Source organism: Melanerpes formicivorus, unplaced genomic scaffold (assembly GCF_026170545.1).
Source record: "Melanerpes formicivorus ecotype bairdi unplaced genomic scaffold, bMelFor1.0.p_v2 SCAF_3, whole genome shotgun sequence".
In the NCBI taxonomy this organism is placed as follows: Eukaryota; Metazoa; Chordata; class Aves; order Piciformes; family Picidae; genus Melanerpes; species Melanerpes formicivorus.
In genome coordinates, this window is record NW_027142355.1 from 12,497,094 (window position 1) to 12,519,717 (window position 22,624).

Below are 22,624 nucleotides of genomic sequence, written 5' to 3' on the forward strand. Positions count from 1 at the left end.
ACTTTGTGCTGGAGCAGCTCAGCGCTCATCAGAAGCAAAACCTGTCCTGGCCTCATTCAAGCCTGAATTTGTCTACTTCCAATTTCTGCATCTCATATATGCCTTTTGCAGCAGCGTTAGGCTCTAAATTAGCAAAGTGATCATGCAGCTGCAAGCATGGCTTTAACTAAACAAACCAAAATGCTTTGAACGTGGCCTTTCACTTCACAGCAAGCTTCACAGGTATTGACAGTGCACCCCCTGAACTATTTTCTAAGTAAGAGTGTTCTTCAGCCCATCTGAGCTGGTTTGTCTTTAACGTGCCCCTGGGAATGTCAGCATCCATGGGAAGCTTTGACAGGCAGAACACAATTTAAAGCCAAGAGAGTGAGAAGATTTGTTTATACTAAATCATTCTTGGCTGGAGGTGAAGGGGTTTGGAAAGATTGGAGCCCATGCTGGTTTAGTATCCTCAGGTTTCTCAGAGGCACACGGTGGGGCAGAGGAACAGGCATTTCAGTGGTGTCCTTTGAGGGTCTGGGGCACACAGCCCTCACCAGCATGGCTCCCTCCTCACAGAGCAGCCTGGCCTTGAAGGAGGATGAGCAGGTCATGGGAAACTGACAAACCAGGTCAGATTGATTAAGCAAACTTCTAGTAGACATTTTAAAATATCTTTAAAACTGATGATGCCACCAGGATTTTTTTCCTGGTTAATTAAAACCTCTCAGACAAGCAGTTTTCAGCCCATGACTTGAAAGAGAGCTTGAACCTCCCTTCAGAAGTCCCTGGAAGTAAGTTCCTACAAAGGAAGCGCACTCATTCTCCCAGGCTCAGGTACCTTGCCTCTGCTTTCATCTTGGCATGAAATGCATTAATCACCTTTTTTTTTTTTTTTGTGCTCATAATACTCAAAGTAAGAAGAGTCTAATAAACAGAGTCTTCATCCTCTGATGCTCAGAAATTAGCCATATGGCACATAAACAAGTGAAGATCAGTGATTATGCAGGTTGAATTCTCTGTTTCATGATTACAGCTTAAAAACAGGTTGGCAGGAGACTGCAACAGCACCTCCTTGTATGCTCATTTTGTACAAGCAAGAAAGGTGGCAGGAGGGGGGGGCTAGTTTTCATAATTTTGTTTCTGTGACTGCCACTTTGTACTGGATATAAAGGGATTTTGGGTTGAATAGCAAAGCTCAGACAAGGTGTGTCAATTGTCTATGGGTTGCTTTTAAATTCTCCAAAGGACATTATGAAAAGCAGCTGTGTGCTTCTGATGACCACTTGCTAGGGTTAGGAGAAGATTAATTGGTTTTCCCAGGTGTGAGCTATGTAACTTTTAAACCACCCTGGCATTGCAGGTATAAACTGATACTGGGAAGTATTTGCTCAGTGCAAGAATGTCCTATTATTGTGAGCATACACCTAACAAAGCCCAGCTTTATCAGTTCTAGCTGCTAGACTTCAATGCCTTGCATTAGTACCTTGTCATCTACTGATCATTTTAGTTGTGCAGACATTATTTCTTAAGACTTTTCCTAAAATGTTTGCTGACTACCTATAAGAAAAAACAGACACTTTTGACAGCACTGACTACTCTGCTCTCTCCCATCTCCCACTTGCTATCAAAGGCAGAGCCCTCATGGTGCCAACCCACAAGGATGTGGTCTCTCACCGGAAGGTGTCTGGCCATGCAATGCTCTGGCCCTTCTGCTCACACACATTTGTGCTGTAAAGTTTCCAGGGAAGAGGGCATCAGCACTCAGATGTCTCAGTGCTGTACCCATCCTAGCAAACACAGAAAGTGGGCCAAAAGGGTGGGAAAGAAGATGTAGCGCAACCTGTATAATGAAGAGAGATCTCCAAATGCACCAGCACAGGAAACACCAACTGATAGAGAAGTCACTGAATGTTAAGGGTCAGAAGGGACCGCAAAAGATCATCTAGTCCAACCCCCCTGCCAAAGCAGGATCACCTATGGCAGGTCACACAGGAACACATCCAGGTGGGTTTTGGAAGTCTCCAGTGAAGCAAACTCCCCAACCTCTCTGGGCAGCCTGTTTTAGTGCTCTGTCACCCCCACAGTGAAAAGGTTTTTTGTGTGCTCCACCTTGCACCTGTTGCCCCTTGTCCTATCATTGGACATCACTGAGAAGAGCCTGGCTCCATCCTTCTGACACTCACCCTTCAGGTCTTTATAAATATTAATGAGGTCACCCCTCAGTCTCCTCTTCCCCAAGCTAGAGACTCAGCTCCCTCAGCCTTTCCACATAAAGACGTTCCACTCCCTTCATCACCTTTGTAGCTCTGTGCCGGACTCTCTCAAGCAGTTTCCTGTCCTTCTTGAACTGGAACCCAGAACTGGACACAATATTCCAGATGCAGCCTCACTAGGGCAGAAACCTCGCTTGATGGACTAATCACAGCCCTTCTAATATACCCCAGGATGCCACTGGCCACCTTGGATGCAAGGGCACATTGCTGGCTCACAGCCACCCCTGAAGTCATTCATAAAGTTCATGTATTTATAGCACAGTGTAGCTATAATTGAGGAAAACATTTTGACAGAGATAGAAAAGCCATTGAAATTATAAATACTGAGAGAATTTTTTTTTGTTGCTTTGACTATTAAACAGGTTTGGTTTGCTTCAATATCTTGCTTATCATTTACAGTGAGAAAATTTTCTACTTCCCCAAAACCCAAATCTTCCTGAAAAGTGTTATGAATCTGATTTATTTGCAATGTGGCTCTAAAACACAACCAATATAAGCTCTCTTTTAAAGGTATTTCAATCTTAGTAATTTTTCTTACAATTTTTATGCTCAAATTGATCAATCTGTGGACATTTTTGTTTCTCTTGTTGTTTGGGTTATCCTACAAAGGCTGTCAGGGCCGTATAGCTTGTCTCTGTATGTTTGATGACAACAGAAGAAAAGTAATGGGCTACTGCATAATTATTTTATATCCAGGACAGAATTCATTGTTTCCTTTTCCCAACACCTGCTCCTCCCATGGGCTCTCTTAGGCAGGTTTTTCCCAGACCTCATCCCAGCCTGGTTTCTCACTGGGGGCTCAGCCCCGGGACCCAGCTGGCTCCTCATCCCTGCGTGAGACACCATCGCAACCTCCTTCTCCCTCTTTTAATTACCTGTTTTAAACCAGATTGTTTATATACATCAAAACTGCCCTGGGTGGGTGCAGTACTTTTGTCACTGTTACCCTCTTTTAGATGGTGTCATTTACATGAAGTTAAAGACACTAATTTAAAAAATACAAAGCAGGTTCTGCAAAATGAGCCATAATCAGAAATAAGGCCATAGCAAGAACAAGTAAGGTGTTCTTCCAGATATCACCCACATAACAGAAAATTTCAGCTGTGGAAAGCCTTTAAACAACTCTGCTCTGAATATTTTCTGAGATAATTTTGCCCCTGTGATATAAGCCCTGCTGTCCCATCTCTTCTGGGAATACTTGGTCAGAAACTCAGAGCTCCAGCACTTCACAGTGAACACTTGGCACCAGTCCTCTGGTGGCCTGATTAGAAAGCAGGAATGTGTCTCCAAAGAGTAGACACCCAAGTATGTTTTACCCAAAAAAGCAAAACTCATGTGTAGCCTCACAGCTCTCACCTCACCTGCCCCGCTGAAGTACAGCCTGTCTCCTCCTGTTCTACCTGAAGGGTGGTTGTAGCCAAGAGGTGGTTGGTCTCTTCTCCCAGGCAACCAGCACCAGAACAAGAGGACACAGTCTCAAGCTGTGCCAGGGTAAGTTTAGGCTTGAGGTGAGGAGAAAGTTCTTCACTGAGAGAGTTGTTAGCCATTGGAATGGGCTGCCCAGGGAGATGGTGGAGTCACCATTCGTGGAGGTGTTCAACAAAGGATTGGATGAAGCACTTGGTGCCATGATTTAGTCACGAGGTCTGTGATGACAGGTTGGACTCGATGATCTTTGAGTTCTCTTCCAACCTTGGTGATTTGGTGATTCTGATGCACAAGCCCCAGTGTGGTCCTACAGCCCTGCCAAAACCCACAGAAATGCTCATGGCTGATGTTCTGGACTTCTCTCTTTTGGGGCTCTCCCTCTGAGTGGGTGCAGTAGCTAGAAGAGGCATGGGGGACAGGCCTTCAGTCACTGATGAAGACCTAGTTCTCAAGTAACCACCATGACCATAGGCCCCTCAGCTGCATAACCCAGGTCACAGTATCGCGGTATATTAGAGGTTGGAAGGGACCTCAAGAGATCATCGGGTCCAACCCCCCTGCCAAAGCAGGATCACTTAGTGTAGTCCACACAGGAATGCATCCAGGTGGGTTTTGAAACTCTCCAGAGAAGGAGAATCCACAGCTTCCCTGGGCAGCCTGCTCCAGTGCTCCATCACTCTCACTGTAAAGAAGTTTCTCCTCATGTTGAGGTGAAATCTTCTATGTTCAAGTTTGAACCAGTTGTTCCTTGTTACTGTGCACTACCAAAAAGAGCTTGGCCCCATTCACTTGACACCCACCCCTCAGATATTTATGCATATTGATGAAATCCCCTCTCAGTCTTCTCAAGACTAAATCGCCCCAGGGATCTCAGTCTCTTTTCACAGGGGAGATGCTCAAGTCCCCTAATCATACTTGTGGCTCTCCATTGGATTCTCTCCAGCAGTTTTCTGTCTTTCTTGAGTTGGGGAGCCCAAAGCTGGATGCAGCATTCCAGGTGTGGTCTCACCAGGGCAGAGTAGAGAGGTACAAGAACTTCCCTAGACTTGCTGGACACACCCTTCTTGATGCTCCCCAGGATACCATTGGCTCTCTTGGCCACAAGGGCACATTGCTGTCCCATGGCAAACTTGCTGTCCACCAGCACTCCAAGGCCTTTGTCCGTGGAGCTGCTTTCCAGCAGGACAACCCCTAACCTGTACTGGTGCCTGTTGTTATTCCTCCCCAGATGTAGGACCCTGCACTTGTCCTTATTGAACTTCATGAGGTTTGCCTGCATCCAGCTCTCCAGCCTGTCCAGATCTCGTTGGATGGCTGCACAGCCTGACAGGGTGTCAGCCACCTCCCCAGTTTTGTATCATCAGCAAACTTGCTGAGGGTACTCTAAACCCCCCATTACTGATCCATGGGGAACACCGCTGGCCACAGACCTCTAAGTTGACTCTGTGCCACTGATGACAACCCTCTGAACTCTGTTGCTGAGCCAGTTTGCAATCCACCTCACTGACCAGCTATCTTTGCCACATCTGAGCTTTTCTATGAGGATGTTATGGGAGACAGGATCAAAAGCTTTACTGAAGTCAAGATATATGACATCCACTTCTCTTCCTTCATCTACCCATTTGGTCATAGTCTCATACAATACTAGTAGACTAGTCAGACAGGATCTCCTCTTGGTAAATCCGTGTTGGCTACTCCTGATAACCTTCTTGTCTTCCATGTGGTTAGACACGACCTCCAGGATGAGCTGCTCCACCATCTTTCTAGGGATGGAAGTCCTGCACATACTACCTCACCATCCTCACAAGATTCAGCTTGCCAACACACAACATCCACCCCAAGCTTTTCTACCCCACCACAGAAATGAGGGATAGGAAGGGTCTCCCAGAGCACAAACAAGTAGGTCCTGAATGCTTTGTGACTGATTCATAAGGAATGCTGTGAACAAAAAGTAAATACAACATATTTTATTTGAGGTTGGAATAAATTACAACTGTAAAGCATAATTTATTGCTTTATAAATTGTCTGCTCTTAAAAGGCATTAATATTGAACATAAACAAAAGAAAGACACATTCGATTCGCAGTTCAGTTCTCTTAAGCTTTGTGAACAGTTCTATAGGGGGATTTCATTCTATGTATGATTGAAATCTCTGATCACAGGCTCACAAACTTGACTTTGACATGCATTGTTACCATTCACACATGTTGTGACCATTTGATTTAGGATGTAATTTTAATTGTTTTCCCTAAAATATGCCATTGAATACCCAAGTCCTTCATTCCTCACTCAAATACAAATATCACTGGTTTAAAAAAAAACCCTTTAGAAGACATGTGGGGTTTTCTACCCCTGCAGAAGGAGAGCTTCTATGTCTAAAGCAGGAATGAGTCTGGTCCCAAAACTAAGTGAAAAACAAACTCATCCTAGGTTAAAATACTGAAATCCCATACACAGAAAATTAGTCTTCCCATTCTGAAGATTCTTGCAAAAAATCCCAGCATTATCTGAACAAACTGATGTGGATAATTCAGGTTTTTCTTGTACAGTTACTCCATGTCTGAGACTGGTATGAATTTTGCTCAGAACCTGTAGTCCTCTGAGATGTAGAGCCAGGCAAGTCCAGTCTGCCCCAAGTCATGTGAGGATGCTCACAAGGTGCACTGGGCATGCTGCAGTATCCAGCCCTCAATGCAGAGATGCTGTAACACAACCACCTGGATCTGGCTAGCTCCAGCTAGATATGACAGGCAGAAGGAAGACAAAAAAGTCACTTCCCTGGCCTCCCAGGTGGTCACAGCTCTTGAACACTACAAAGGGAATGAACAGTTTTCACTGTACCAAGGTATCGTGCCCTGCTCTGACCTTTTCACATCACAAGGGCCAAATGTTCCCTATGACTTGGCTCCAGAGAACATCTCTCTTAGCTATTCCCTGAGCAGTGAGCATGCACTTCTGCTCCTGCTTTCCTGTCTGGGTCCAAAGCAACACAAAGTGGACTGGCTTATACTTTCTATTTCACCAGAGTTAAAGCAGAACTGGAGACTCACATCTTAATTAGCTCTTGGAACAATTCATGTTTGGAGAGAAAGTCTCCAAAGCAGCTTCTTGTCCTGCCACAAAACTAACTTTAAAATATTGAGCCATTGCTACAGAAAATATTTCTAAAACTGGCTCGGTATTACTCAGAAAGTTGCTGTTTAAAGAAGGGTTCCTCCTCATGCCAGGCTCTGATGTTCCTGTTATGCCTACAGGAATATCAATAGCTGAGCGAAACACTAGGATATTTGACGCTACATTACTGAATGGGAATGGTTAAGACTACTACTGGATCCAAGAAATACAGATGAAATTTTGAGGAGAATGCTATTACTTTGATCCTGGTGCAATCTCAGTTTTCATTGAAATGTCATCAATAATGGGTGTATCCTTTGTACGTTTTATGCATAATCTTGTTAAAGAAAAACGCAGCAAACATCCCTTTCTTCTTCTACATGTGGTTTCCTCATAGGTGTGTTTGTGTTGTGCCGTGAGGCCACTATTAGTCTCTGCAGGGTGGGACAGCAGTTTTCAGGTGCTGCAATTGCCCATAAAGGCTCCCAAGTCAAGCACCATGGCAGAGTTTTGTGGGGTGTTTGCAAGTGTTGAGGGGCCACAGCTGCAGCTATGCCAAACTGGGGCAATTGCTCAGCACTTTTCAATGTCTTCTTGATTCAGGGACTGGGCAACACTGGTTTAACTCTCCGCCACATGAGAGGTGTGGGGAAGAAATATTAATGCCCTTTCCTCCACCTCAGCTCTTGCCTTGGGAAAGGCTTTGTGGAAAGGTGCTTTGCACTAGCAAAAGGACATGCTGCAGCTGGGACAAGGGCATGCATATGGTGCATGCCTGATTCATCATCATCCTAGAAGAAAATAACTAAGAAATGTGCAAACTTCTAAAATCATCAATCTCATTTATGCTGAAAACAGATTCCTGGCTGACACATTTTTTTAGCAATTCTGAATTTACTTTGAAGATGAGAAGGGGAAAGCTAGCCTTCAGGGAGAGGGACAAGTAGAGACACTTGCAAGCTGAAATGCATGCACTTCATTCACCACAGCAGTGACCTCCAGTCTGTACTTTACAATACATCTTGTTATCTTGAACCTTAATTTCTCATCCCTTTCAGAGGTTCCCAGGATCATTCCTTTCTGTGTCAGTGAGATGTCCCAGGGGACTCTACAGAAAAAACTAAAGAAAGGAACAAACTGTTGTCACCAGGGTAAGTTACAGGGTTACTTTCAAGCTACAGACTCTGAAGGAGCAGGATGGGGAGCAGACTTACTCCACTTCCTGATGCAAGTGCCATACCAAGCAGCAATACAAGCACATACTGAGAAGGATGATGGTCTAATGTTTACTGAAGTGGGCTGGGATTTGGCAGATGGAGTTAATTCACCTTCCTCTGGTTCTTGAAGTGAACAGAAAAAGTTAAGTTTATATAAACTTCAGGGTGCTCAAACATCCCCAGCTCCACAAATACCCCCAAAATATTTATCCTTTCTTAACAGTTATTAACAGCTTATGCATTGCTCCTCTCAGACTAAACACACCAGAAAGAACTCTTCTAAGGAATCACACTTCTAGGAAAAAAAGGATCAACAAACTTCAGGATTGCTACATCTCTGCTAAGGCTCATCTGTGCAGCTTCAAAGGCTCTTACCCCTCCTGATCTTCACTCCCAAGCTGTTTACTGTGCACTGGCAGATCGGGAGAGTAGATCAGGAGCTCTTAAATCCATTCACATCTTTATGTCTAATTCAATAGGTTTTGCAAGGCACTCAGGCCAGCACTGTCTTAGGAGGTTATGCTTAAAGCACCTCTGACTAGGGACCAGATTCCTACTGGACTGAAAAGCAGATGGGTGCATCTCAAAGTAAAGCTATTAACTGGTGAACTTGCTCACAGGGAGAGTAGTGCTCATCCACTCTACCAAAACATGGCAGGCATATTAATTAGTGGTTAAAAAATACTCTGACTTTTCACAGACTTTAATAACTGCTGAGCATTTTACTTGGCAGGACAGCCATGCCTGAGAATTCAGTGTTAGAAAGTGACATTTTCCTCACCTGCAATCCTTCATGTCACAAAGTGCTTCATGGAACAAACAAATGTTTATATTGTGATTTTACAAACAGAGGAACTGTGTCAGAAATAGACACTGGCTGGATCACATCCATGGAGCAGATAAATGCCTTAGCCAAGCAAAAACTAAGCCATTGGATGCCAGGCCCACTGCTTCATCCCCTCCCCACCAGAGGTTACTGAACAGGGGACAAAAATAATCCTCCAAAGGAAATGATGTATCACGAAAGGCAAAGAGCCTCTGCAGCTATGCATAATGGCATAAAGTACAGCACAGGTATATTACATGTTTAGCTCTATTTCTGCTTCTCCATCGTGAGGGCAGTTGCTCAGACAGTTGACTTGTCAGCCTATTATGTTATTTCCTATGGAAATACAGTAAAGGTGTGTATGCAATTCAGTAGTAGAATAAGAGTTTGGCTTTACATAGGCTGAAAGAATGTTTCTTATACTCAAATGAGATTTTTGCATGCATCTGCATACTCACCCAGATGCTGCCTCCATTGTGCTCCATGCCTGAGTTTCATGCCAGGTTTGCTCTGCGTAGCAGGCACATCATATGCATACAGTGACCTGGTATAAGAGCACATTCTGCAGGCCAACTGTCAAGCAAAAATTCACCTACAAAACCTGACTGTGTTGGTAGTTTTTTGCAGTGAATTGGGCTTTCACTAGGAATTAACATAAGCTGTAATGACTAATCTTATACTTTGTGCACTTGCTTATTTTCTTTTCACAGTTCAACCACTTTCTTCTTTAATACTAAAATGCTAAAGTCTTACAGGGCATTCAGAGCATTATTTTCTGCTGGCTGTTTTTCTCTATGCTCTAAGCCTCTATTACAATGCATGCAGAGGATAATGGCTGGATTTGCAATGCTTTTAAAAATACTTTTAAAAACATAAACCATAAATTATTTATTCCTCTTTGTCCATTGTTTTAAGCACTGAGTCTTCTCCCAAGATTTTACACAGTTCATTCAGTCTCTGCTGCATTTTAGGAACTCCTGCAAGCTGGGATTCCAGTCTCTGTTTTTCCTCGCTCAGTGATAAACGGACAGCATTGTCCAGCTGCTCGAAACGCCAGCCGCCTTGTCCATCAAACTGCAGCAAGTGAGTGTGGTACTTCCTGCAGCAGAAACCAAAACGTTAGTAACAGCTCGTGGAACAGGTGGGTCATTCTGCATGCACATTTGGATGCCCGTGTTTCTTTTCAGCGGTGTCTCTCAGGGTCCAGAACTGTCCACCTTTGGATCACTGGGTAAGACTTTTTCAGTGACTCATAACCCCAGGACATTCAGGATTTGGGTATTTCAAAGCCTGTCACCAGGATCTTCCTAGGCCACCTAGTGAAATTCAGCAGTGAGGTGTCAGCTATAAACTATTAGCACAAACATGGGCTTCCCAGCTAGGGTAGTTCTTGCTTCCAGCAGCCCACACTGTCAAGTTCATCAAGGCCTTCATCTGCAGTGATGCTGGAAGGAGGCGGCAGAAAGAGATATGGAGGGTTACCTCACCATCTGCTGTCCCTGGCCAACAAGGCAGCCTCTCTCCTTCTGCCTCCTTCTTAGAAACATTGTTTATGGTTACAGTTGCCTTCAACACAACTCTATCAGGCTCCATTTTCTCAAGGAGCTTGAGCAGCAGAAGCAGACAAGGCTCCCTACTCCCATAGGATTGTTAGTTTTATTAACCTTGCTTTCTGTGAGATGTTTTGCCTCCTTAGCAAAAAACACATCCAGGCAGCACAGTGCACCTGATGGTACTGACAAAATTCTGATTTGTTCAAATTACCCTACGTTGCATAGAATCACAAAACTGGAACTGTTGGAAAAGACCTCTTAGATCATCGAACCCAACCATCCACCTAACACCACACAGACCATTAAACTGTATCCTGAAGTGCAATGTCTACAAGTTTTTCTAACACCTCCAGGGACAGCAAAAGGAGTTTCTTCTTCTGCATCTTATAATATTGGCTAAGAAACCTCCAGTCCGAAAACATGATTCCCTTTGCAAGGGGTCAAAAGGAAAACATCTCTGTGGGAATTGCAGATTGTTCAGTGAGTGTCAGGGTGTGTGCACCAAAAATATTCAAAGGGCAACATGTGGAGTTTGTCAAGACCTGACAACACATTTATCAGGAGGTATAAGAGGAAAAGCAGAGAGTTCCCTCAGAGCCACTAGTATGACTGTGTAATTTATCATTATAAATTACAGAAGATAAGACAGATCATAAAACAGTCATTACAAATACCATCCAAGGAACATTACAGTTTAATAAACACATGGGACTCAAAAGAGATTCAACTCCAGGCTTTTATTCACCACTTCTTTGTGACACCAGATGTTTAACCTATCACTCTAGTTTCTTCCCAAGAAAACCCCCAAAAACTGGGGAGCTAGGACAGGTGATTGAAGTGTCCAGTAGTTGTGGTCTAGGAAAGTAGCTAATGTTTCGGTTAAAAGAGCTAATACTTCCTGATATAATCTCGGGACGTGGGGAAAGAGCACATGAACCAGGTCTTTCTCACAAGGTCTTTTGTATAACTTACCTCTGAATCACCACTATTTAGAGGTGAGATGCTCTCAAACACAGTGGGTTTAAAATAACGTTGAACTGTAAACAATTTAAATACTACTTTTCAGTGTAATTCATTTTAAAAATTAAATGTCTGCCTGATGGGGATTTTTTCCATCAGAATACTGATGGAATTTTTCTTAAGAACTAGGCCCTCATCCAATTAAAAGACATTTTTGCTGTTATCATCTACAGAGAGGTAGGAGAAATGCTAAGGAAACTTCTTTTTCAGAGAAGCAGACATTGAGACAATCTCTGTCCTTTGAGGCAACAGATGGGTAATGGACTTTTTGTCATCAGTTTTAAAAAAAGCAAACAATATGACTGTAGAGATGAAGGAGTTCAGAACAGATAGTGTCTGCTAATGTTAGCTTACACCTTCTTGATGCCATTCTGTCCTATCAAGTACTTGCTTGCTTTATGTATTTAGTAACTACATTTATTTCCTTTGAGGCATCCCCTTATTAGAATGTGTGGTAGTTTTAGGCTGTGTCTAGGAAATTTTCCACATATCTTGAACATAAAGTGACACAATGTAAATAAATTACCACTGGATGTAAAAAGGAAATTAATTATAAGGTCTAAACAATCCCATTGGTCTGGTATCTAACGTCAAGTTAGTTTTGTACACTAACTCTTTCTCTTTTTGACTTCCTTCACTCCAGCAGATACTAACTGGTGCTTCTGCTGGCTTGCTGACTGTGACTGCTTCTTTTTTGTGGTTAAGTACTAACAGCTACTCTCAGCTCTTCTCCTTTACCTTGTACAGCAGGGAAGGGAACAGGGAGGGGGAAGCTACTAGCAGCCCCCTGATTTTGTCCAGGGGGGTTCTCGTGTTGTCTATAAATTGTAAATATATGTAAATATTGTATATTCTGTACATATTAATTGCATTCCATATTTCTAGATTGTAGTTGTGCTTGTAAATACAGCTTTGTATGCTTTCAGCTGAGCTGGTCTGGCAATTTTATGTTGGGGGTAATTTCAAACCCCCCCACAGAATGTTTCTCAGAATTCCTTTTTTTTTTTTTTTTAAACAGACAATCAAATTCTGAAAGCTTGCAAACCCTGCAGCTAGAAGACACAAATTAAGTTAAAATACCAGATGTGTTACTCCTTTAAAAGAACAAAAAGTAGTTTAACTGCTTGCCATGTTTCCCATCTTCTCCCTGCACTGTTCAACACGCCATCACAGTATCACCAAGGTTGGAAGAGACCTCAAAGATCATCAAGTCCAACCTGTCACCACAGACCTCATGACTAGACCATGACACCAAGTGCCACATCCAGTCCTCTCCTGAACCCCTCCAGGGATTGTGACTCCACCACCTCCCTGGGCAGCCCATTCCAATGGCCAACAACTCTCTCAGTGAAGAACTTTCTCCTCACCTCGAGCCTAAACTTCCCCTGGCACAGCTTGAGACTGAGTCCTCTTGTTCTGGTAGTAGTTGCCTGAGAGAAGAGACCAACTCCCTCCTGGCTACAACCACCCTTCAGGTAGTTGTAGACAGCAATGAGGTCTCCCCTGAGCCTCCTCTTCTCCAGGCTAAACAATCCCAGCTCCCTCAGCCTCTCCTCAAACCTTTACAGAATAATCTGGTGGTATCTGTTGTGGCTACAGTGTGGCAAACTAGTTAATTACCTTTTAATCTGCATGTTGCTATTAGTAGTTAATAAATGAAACATATTAAAAAAATATATAAATGAATACATGTCAAAGAATGAAAAAAAGTCCCAATGCTAAACGCATCTACATCACCATTACTGTAGAAAAGTTATCTTAGAAAGTGTAGTAGATACTGATTTAACAACTGTACAAAGTTAAACAACTAGTACAAAGAATAAAGGTCAGTTCACTGCTGGTCAGAAAGCTACAAGCAAGGACCCTGTACATACTTACCAAAGAGAAGGTCTGTGTGTTATAGAAAGTAGGGATATCCCAGCAGCTTTTGCAGCTTGGAATATCTTTCCTTCAACGTCAATGCTTACAGCACTTGTGCATTCATCCAGCAATGCATATTTCGGCCTTTCAAAAGCAGATAAAGAACATTACTCTTCTATGTTTTGGACAATATTTGCATGTATGATGTTAAATTGGGAGAACAACAGAAATGAGAGAGACATTTCTGCCAGACAGCTGTCTCACATCTACAGCTGGAAGCTGGCCAGCAACAACATAAAATTTCTGAGCATTATTCAGGTGCAGAGCCAGCTTCCAGGCAAAATGGGTTCTAACTTCCTGGTCCACCTGAGCACACAGTGACCTACCTTCTGTGTTCTTGTTTGACCTAGCCTTTTTCTGTCCTGTCAGCAAGTCATGCAGTAGCTACAGCCAGCTTAGAAACTTTCTATGTACTGCTATCTGTGGACTGGGATGCCTTTCAACACTTGCAGCCTCCAAACGCACAAAGTTTTAGAGCTTGGCTTTCAAACTCCTACAGCCTCTGCAACAATCCATCAGAGTCCTGTGATATTTGTGGGACAGATGCCAGGAAGATCTGAGACATTAAAGAAAAAACATCCAGAAAACTATGCTGCCAAAAGCAAAGCTTAAGTAACAAGCATTGCTCAAACTAAAAGCAGAGTTTATACAAATCAACAGCAAGGTCTGCAGTCTTATGCAACCATTTAGCTGTACTGCAAATTGATCTACTTCTGCTCAGACTACAACAGGAAACCTCCAAAATTCTTCCTCATTTTCAAATGCTACTTAAAGAACAAATCAGAATGCTTACTTATGGTAAAACATCCGAGCCATGCCCATCCTTTGTTTTTCTCCTCCTGATAAGACATCTTTCCAATCCATGATGGCATCCCAGCCTTTTAAAAAAAAATGCAAACAAAACATCAGGAAACGTGAATTTATGAAGAAAATGCAGCTCCACTTGCAAAAGCTCTGCAATCTGCAACCAAGCTCATCAAGAGCATTTCCACTGCAGAAAAGACAGTTCAGGGTTCTGGACCAGATCTTTTGAAATACCTGAATACATTTCCACTGATACTCAGTTGGAAAAATGTCCCAAATATGTCAATTTTTAAAGTGGAATTTAACCTTCTTGGTCAGGCAGGTATTGTCAAAAAACTTTACTTACCATCTCCTTGAAAAAACATCTGTTATCTGTGTGTAACTCATCTTTTTATTCTTTAATGTTTATTTTACAGAACACTTTGAAATTCCTTCTTGAAAGGTGTGAGTGGAAATTTAAAAACAAAGTCAAAGAAACAAAGTTTAAAAACCATAAAGAGCAGTGACAGACTCCAGTCACTGCTGTAGACAAAGAACAAGTGCTAGCAAACACCTCAGAAACGCTGATGCAGACACCAGGATGCATTCTGTGCACACAGACAAGCAGCTAAGCCACAAAATGGCACACAGGCAGGAGGGGTTTTTATCCAAGCTCTCACTACCTTGTGTTTAGATATGAGCCACGCTATTCAATTTTCCACACAGCCTCTAATTGATTCCAAGGTCCTTCCCAACCCGGTGCATTCTATGATTTTCACACAATGGGAGAGTGATGCATTTTATATGTGATCTTAGGGCAGACTGGTGTTTCTGTGAGTACCCTAGCATGATCTATTCGCACTAATGAAAATTTTCAAACACCAAATTACCCTACTGAAAAAAAGTTTTCAATCACACAGTCCAGATGGACAGAGTGGCAAAAGCGGTAAGTTTTGGAAAGGGACAGTGTGAATGTAAAGAAAACATGATAAAACATTTTTCTCAATAGGCCATCTATTCATGAGGCAGACAGCTGAAGTGGGGACAAGTGAGTAAGACAACATCTTTCCAAATAATCTCAAAACTGAAAGTCCACTACCCAACTTAAAAGAAGCATTTGCCATAAAAGAGGCAAGGTCAAGCAAAGAGGGCGTGCTGTGTCATTTCTGACACCTGATCAAAGGTGAGACAAGTGGGGCCTCTGAAGGTGCAGAAGGCTGGCAAGTGCTCTGCCCATGCTTAGTGCTACACCAAGGCTTGGTAGGTTTGAACAAAACCTCAGTGAAGCATCTGACGAGAGAATGTGTGACTGAATAGGAACTGATAATGCTACCAACTGAATTCCAAGAATTTTCTCTACATAAACTTGTAAAATATAGTGTCATGGGTTTTTAACATTTGTGTGTATAGTTAGATTTGAACACCAGGCATGCACACACCAGAAATACATCATCTTTAGTGATCCTATTGTTTTTTCCTGTTTCCTTACATTCTTGTTTAACAGTCTCAGTGGGTACCCCCATGGGGGCATATAGAGTGCTTTCTGTAAGTGGTCTCCTAGCAACGATTGAGTTGTGTAATGACTAACTGAATCATCCTCTGGATGAACTTGGCAAAGTGAACAGGTGCACAAAAGCTACTGCTGCTGAGCAGTCCTGGTGTTGGGACCACACAAAGAGCTGGAATGATGTTTCACCAACACCTTCAGCCTCCCAAAAAGACTGTAAAATGCCTGGAGCAGTCATCTTTGGCAAAGGGTTCTAAGGGCAAGGGATGGGAATGGACCTCATGAAAACCATAGAAACAATTATGCTTCTGAAGACAACATTCAGGCTGCTGCTTATATTCTTCATTTTAGAGCTGAGAATATAGATGAGTCCCATGGATCTTGATCTGAGCTAGGGGGTGGGTGAGTGTGCACATGTGCTGGTGAAGCAGTGCCTGTGCTCATACATTTTCTTCAAGATCAGCTGGTTTATAAAGACTTACTAAAAGACAAAAAGGAATGATGTTCAAGAAGCAGCAGTATCATGTCAGCAAAACAATATTATTTTCTCTAAAAGTGTAAGATTTAACACCCCTTTACCAGGATACAACAGTCATCTCTGGGGTCACTTCAACTTCCATTCTTACTGAATATCAGAAGTGTATCTTGTCTCTTTCTGCATAGCTCCTTCCCTGTACTTTCCTATTTGCCCCTTGGAAGGCCTCAAGCAACAGATAAAGAAGGATCTATTTTAATATTATCCCTTTTAAAAATATTTTTCCAATGCCAGGACAATCTCCTCTGAACACTTGGGTGTTGTAATTCACAATAAACTCACCCTCTACTGTGCATTAACAATAATGAACCTACTTGTTTCTCTTCCTGCTGACACTGCACAGGCCAGTAAAGGTCATTTGTGTTCTGTTGGTGGCTTACATCATCCATAGCTACATGTGCTTTACAAATGAAGAAATTAAATGGCTTGACCATGAACGCAGCACCAATCTCTCAGTAGGTACAAACATAATCCTGACTTTCAGAGTCCAAACTTCGTGCCCAGCTTCTTGTTACATATAGCCTTTGATCTGATGTAGATGTGATGAACACTGTATGTCACAAAAATGCCTTTTGCAGCTCGTAAGACAAAGAGCATGGGAATTGTGCTGGGACAGGGAAACAGCAGTAGAAACATGCAGCCGTTGGAAGCAACCAGTGATAGCCTCACAATAGCAGCATTTAATTGTCTTGCATGTCTTCTTTTATAATTCCTTTTACCTGTTCTCTGAAGAAAAAAGCAAGCTAAATCTGAAATCAGAAAAAGGGTTACATCTGGTGTCTGCAGCACTGGTAGTCTTCATCCTCATGAATTCTTGCAAAGCATCTAGCTGCCATAAAAAGACATGATGCAAAGTTCCTTTTCCAGACCGACATCTTGTCGACAGAAGCAAGGCCACTGCAGCAAACTACAGCCAGAGAGAGCAGACCTGCTGAGATTTTTAACATTGAGGCCTCTTTCACAGTGCATGCCCCCACGCAGTCGACAAAACTGAAAAGACCCTGGGCAAGATGAATACGCAAGGGCAATCTTTAGCTGAGGAAGGAATGAAAAGACCAGCAATTGCATGAGTCCTAGCTCAGCATGACACTGCAGGATTTCAGAGCCACTGGAAAAGCCAGCAGAGCACTTCAGAGTTACCGCTGGTACCGGTTATAAAAGCAAATCCAGGGCTAAAACGATCAAGTGAGAATATCTCAGAGAGAGGAAATGTGCTTCTCTGTGTGTTTATCTGTAGCCTAGCACAATGGTTCTCTGGACAAGATCCAAAGGTATGACAAATGTGCAAAATAATGAGGAATAATTATAATCTGGGGTGCTGAGAAACCAAAAACAGGTTGAACTTGTTCAGTAATGTCATCAGCCCCAACCTGACAGGTCTGGTCACACACCAAGCATGCTGCTACTCATACTCACAGCTCCTTTCATGTGACGTGACACCAGCAGCTTGGACAGGACATCAGCAGCATGAATATACACCACAGATCCACAAGAATCTAAGTAACTAGAAATACTTCCATAGATTTGATTCTTTCAGATGCAGCACCTTTTCAAAAAGCATGTATAATACAGAAGTAGAAACTTGATAGTAGTTTTTCAGCAGAAATTTTTTCTGTTGGAAAATGTCAGTGTTTGTCCATCACCAAAGCAGTTTGCAAAAAGGAAAAAGACAGTTTGGGGAAAATCCCTTGTTCTACAAGCTTTATATGGATTTTTTTCATTATTTTGCAATGCAAAAAGTTCTATTTTTAATAGAAATAATTTTAATTAAAAATGTGATTTTAAGTGAAGTAATAAAATAAAAACTGGAATGGAAAACAATCCAGCTATGTCTAAGCAAAAATTTCAGTTGGGCACATTCACTTTTTGCTGGTTCAAAGCACGAGGAGGAGTCTTTGTCCCAGACTGGGAGAGCTCTACAGAAAATGTAAGCATATGAAATCTATGTAATGTGGCAAATCGTGTGTCATGGATTTCCTTTCTGTTCCTGCCTTTTCAATTGTCTTCTGCAGATGCCCTAAACCAGGGAACAAGTAAGCGTATTATGGTCCTAAAAACTTCCTGGTATGTGGTAATCTCGCCCCCGTTTTCCGGCTTTGCCTGCTTCTGTCAGTTTAGATCACAAAATGCCTAAGACTTTTTTTTATTTAAACATTTCTTTGTGTAGACTTTTGCACAGTGTGCAAAGTGTGGACTTTCAATATGACACCGGTGAACATTAATAATGTCCTCTAGACTTTTTTACAGATTGTGCGTGTCTCGGAGGCAGAGGAGATAGAATGGGGTCAGCAAGAAATACTTTCTTTAGCACAGAAAGTAGACTGAGACTGATCCACACCTGTGCTTTTAGTTTGGCAATTCAGAACACTGACCCTAGCCAACAGCATCTTGTATGTGGAGCACAGTAACTACCCCATAATCAGTTACACACTCCTACTGCATGGTTACAAACCACAATGCTGTACATTCAGAGACTGCCGGGATATGGTTTTGGCCACTGAGGGTCATGTGTTTTTCATGCTTCTACAAATACCAGCAGGCCATGAATACACGCTCTACAGTGGCTTCTTGCCACTGGCAGTTTAACTCTTCCCCCTTCTCCAGCTCCCCATTCCAACACATCTGCTTGTTCTTCTGCAATGCACACTGAGTAAAGTGACTCAGAAATAGTATGGGAACAGTTATAATGTTTGTGCAGAGACTAGAGGCCTTCTCTGCAATTGTTCTAGTCAATGAGTTTAGCTCTCTGTCCACTTTTTCAATCCTTGTGTCGTAGCATTAGATCTGAATAATATCATAAATCAGAACGATGGCAGATTCCTATTTCCTATTGCAGCTTGAGGGCCATTACTACACTCTTAACAAAGAAGCATCAACCTATGGAAAGGTAAGAAGCTATCAACAGGATTGTGAGGTAGAGAAGTATCTATAGATACACAATTGCTGCTGTAAATGATTGCTACTCCCCACTCTAAAGTGTGCAGAAAACCCACTGGATGAGCATCCCTGCAAACTTCAAAAATAAAACACACAGTCTGCCTTTTGAACAGAGTTAACAGGCTGCCATCCAGGAATGGGAATGTAGGTATTTTCTTGGGATTCCCAGTGGCTGAAGAGCTACTCTCCATTGTCAGAATGATCCTTGGAGACACCAAGCACACACAAGGCAATGCACCCAAAGTATCCTCTCAAAAAGGTGCACTGACAGCTGGCAGAGGGGCAAGGTACATCCAGCACTCCCGATATCAGCTCCTTAGAGGTGGCTGAAGATACTCCTTCTCTCTACATGTTATCAACTTTGCCTTATGTTTGTTTTAAAAGCATGATGATGGAGTTTAAATTCAAACTAGAGATTATTGTCTGGTGGGAACAAAAATTATTGCTATGCTTGGGAAAAAAAGCCATGAAATGCTCTAATTCCTTAGACAGAAGAGAACATTTAGCATCTTGATATTTACTATGCCAGTTTATGCACACTGTCCCTTACTCTTATGATAAAAAAATGCTGAGAATACACATCAACTTAAACAAATGGTAGACAGCAACACTCTACTGCCAGCCAGAGTAATTTGGTTATTTTTAACATGTTCACCCTGGTGGTGTGGTGTCAGATGCTCCTTCTCACATCCTGCTGATCCCACAAACCAGGGATGTGAATGTGGTCCTGACTCCCTTTTCATTCACATTCTTTTGAGTTGATGCAGTCAGTGACATTCTAAGAAAATGAAGGAAGGTCAGTGATCTCACAACACCATAAAACAGATGTTCAGCCTGGGCATGAATTTACTGTGAGGAGAGGAGCACTGAGCTCTTCTCTTTCTGCTAGCACCAGGAGCAATAACCATGTGTTTGTACAGCTCCCACAACCACAAAAGGTCTGGTTTCAGTTTTGCCAGTTCAGTAAGAAAAGGTCAGTCACACTAAGACACACACACAAGGAATGGATTTTGTAAAGCTTGTTACAAAGATATCCAACTTACCTCCCTCCCTTTGAACTATGTGGTACAGATGAACCACATGGAGGATATTCTCCAGATCTTGGTCTTGGTAGCCTTTCTCATGCATATCCTCCACCGAGTCTGGATAGATGACTTGATCACGTAGTGTTCCAATGGACATATAGGGCCTGAGAAGCAATAGAGAGAAACCGGTAATCGGAGCTGGCTCCAAGCAAGCACATCTTGCTGATGCTCTCTGAGCAGAGCCTAATGCTTTAAACACCATCTTACTAAAACTGGATTTATCTGGGGGTACATTGTGGGTCAACGTTTTTCTGAGTTTACCCTAGGGAGAATGTATTGTTTCCACAACAGCTGATTACAGGGTAACAACAGGGGTAGTGTTAGCATGAAACCAAAATGACAGATCAGGCAGAATAGCCTTCTACTTCATAGCCTATTCTAAACACTTCACTTGGAATCAGGGAAGCTATATTATATTCAAGATTTGGTACACTTAGAGGTTTAGAAAGTCAATCAAACACTCACATGCCAAAAGCAAATTGTAACAAAAATCTTGCAGTTCAAACTGGGAAAGACTCCCATGGTGCAGCACAAGACATCCGAATCAGGCAGGATGGCACTGAAAGTCTTCTTTGCACACTAGTACTCTGGACTGCAGAACTGGGAACTGGCTCCAGAAGCCAGTGTAACACTTCTGAATTGCCAAACAGCATACAAGAGAGAAGTTGATCAGCTTAATCCTTCCAGCATCAGCCTTCCTTTGCCAAGCACAAGACTGAACTAGTATGTGGAGCAGCTTCTGAATCACCACAATCCCAGACCAGGTAATACCATCTGTCATACTAAGACAAGCTGCCTCTACTTTGGAGCCAAAGTCCTCAATTAACATTTGTGTCCCTGCAATGGCCATGGGCAGTCTCCATAATGAGACTATGCCCAGCCATTGGTACAGCTCAGGCCCCCAAAATTCTCCTAGTTTCTAAATAAAGGCAGTTCAAAAGAGAATTTTACACATCTCTAACAGATACTAAGCCACTCAGGCTAGGAAAGCAAAGGCAATCTATGACACATCTATCTGAGTATCTAGATTGCTGTTCTTGTTTTAAGGATTTCTTGTGAAGCAGAAATATCCATTCTATCCTACAGACACTGCTCATAGCTCTTGAAAACACCCTGGTTATGATTTGTCAGATTATGAATTTGGAAGGGAAGGCCAGAGCTGTCAGGCTCCAGACTCTGTCCTGCTTTCTGTGTGAAGAGTTACACTAACTCCCTCTGGGTTCATTTGCCAAAACAATGCTAGTCTTATTAAAGCTATGGTGCCAAGGGATGATGACAGAGGGGAGCATTTAAAATTGGGCCAGCAATGAGGAATCTTCCAGGAAGCTTACTCTTGCCACTGAGATTTTCTTCCAACAACTTCACAGCACATTGATGAGGGATCAGGTTTTCTCCCCTGCAAATCGCTGGACCTGAGTGGTGAGCAGGCTTCAGCCACGCAGAAGCTTTCTCTGACAGAGATGTATAATACCTTAACAGATTGCTTCCCCTCCCTTGCAAGTGTCTCTGCAGAAGGGTTTGGATCTACCCACTGTTATTCTAATAGTCCCTAAAACACATCACAGAGTAATTTGAAGGAATTCATAATCCAACAAATATAGGATTATGTAATTAAAGCTGCAACATAAACTGAAAGTCGTATTCAAGATGCCTTTGGTTGTACTGTACTGGTGAACTGTCTGTACCCACCTGTAATTAAACTACTTTCACCACCAGTTGGGTGAGAGTGGGAAAGGTAGGGGATATGAACTGCTTGCAAATATTTGGTTGTCTCCCAGCTATGGACAGGCACCCAGATGGAGCAAAATCAGAACCACAAGTCAAATACAAGCACTGCGGCTCCTCTTTGCTCATTGTTCTGTTTTCTGCTTATTGTGGGAAGAGAACTGCTCTGGGCTGCTGTATGAACACCAGTGCCAAGTGTGCATTGATGTGGATATTGCAAAAATCTCAACTCTAAACATTATGTAACTCTGTAAAGTAATAATATGTTTCATTTCCATCGCACTCTTCACCTAAACTTTACTTCTTGCACATGTAGAAATGACTTCACTTGCTCCATGCTGCTGCCATCTGGCACAGAAATCGGCAAGTGCACCTGGGCTCAGAAAAGTTTAAAACAGGCGCTGCATAAGACTTGTGTAATTTAGGTGAAGCTGCAGGTAAGGGCAACGAGGACAGAGTTACCTATCATATAATTTGTCTGGAGCATAATACCTTACTGCTGTGAAGTATGATCTTCTAATGACTTGCAGCTCTGAGATTTAACCTACAGCACATCTGGGAAGGCAATGCATCATGCCAGGATACTTGTTGCCGTGCTGTTTACTGAGTCACTAGCACCACTTCCTGGTACAACTGTATTTTCCTTGTAGCCTCCCATCTAAACATACCAGTAATACTAAGCATGGCTCTCCCCACCTAGCCTGTAAAAACTAAAGAAA

At 42.6% G+C, this 22,624-nt stretch overlaps 1 protein-coding gene across 2 annotated transcripts in view; it reads right to left on the minus strand.

Annotated features, from left to right (window-relative positions):
- Positions 1-5,635: 5,635 nt before the first annotated feature.
- Positions 5,636-22,624, minus strand: part of ABCD2 (ATP binding cassette subfamily D member 2) — a 46,945-nt gene continuing 29,956 nt past the window's right edge. For both annotated transcript variants that reach the window (XM_068166679.1, XM_068166672.1), the window contains exons 7-10: positions 20,139-20,284; positions 14,127-14,211; positions 13,292-13,417; positions 5,636-9,939 (exon numbers count right to left, since the gene is read on the minus strand). In XM_068166679.1, coding sequence (XP_068022780.1) covers positions 9,729-9,939; positions 13,292-13,417; positions 14,127-14,211; positions 20,139-20,284 — 568 coding nt within the window. In that variant the 3' untranslated portion in view covers positions 5,636-9,728. The remainder of the gene's footprint in view (positions 9,940-13,291; positions 13,418-14,126; positions 14,212-20,138; positions 20,285-22,624) is intronic.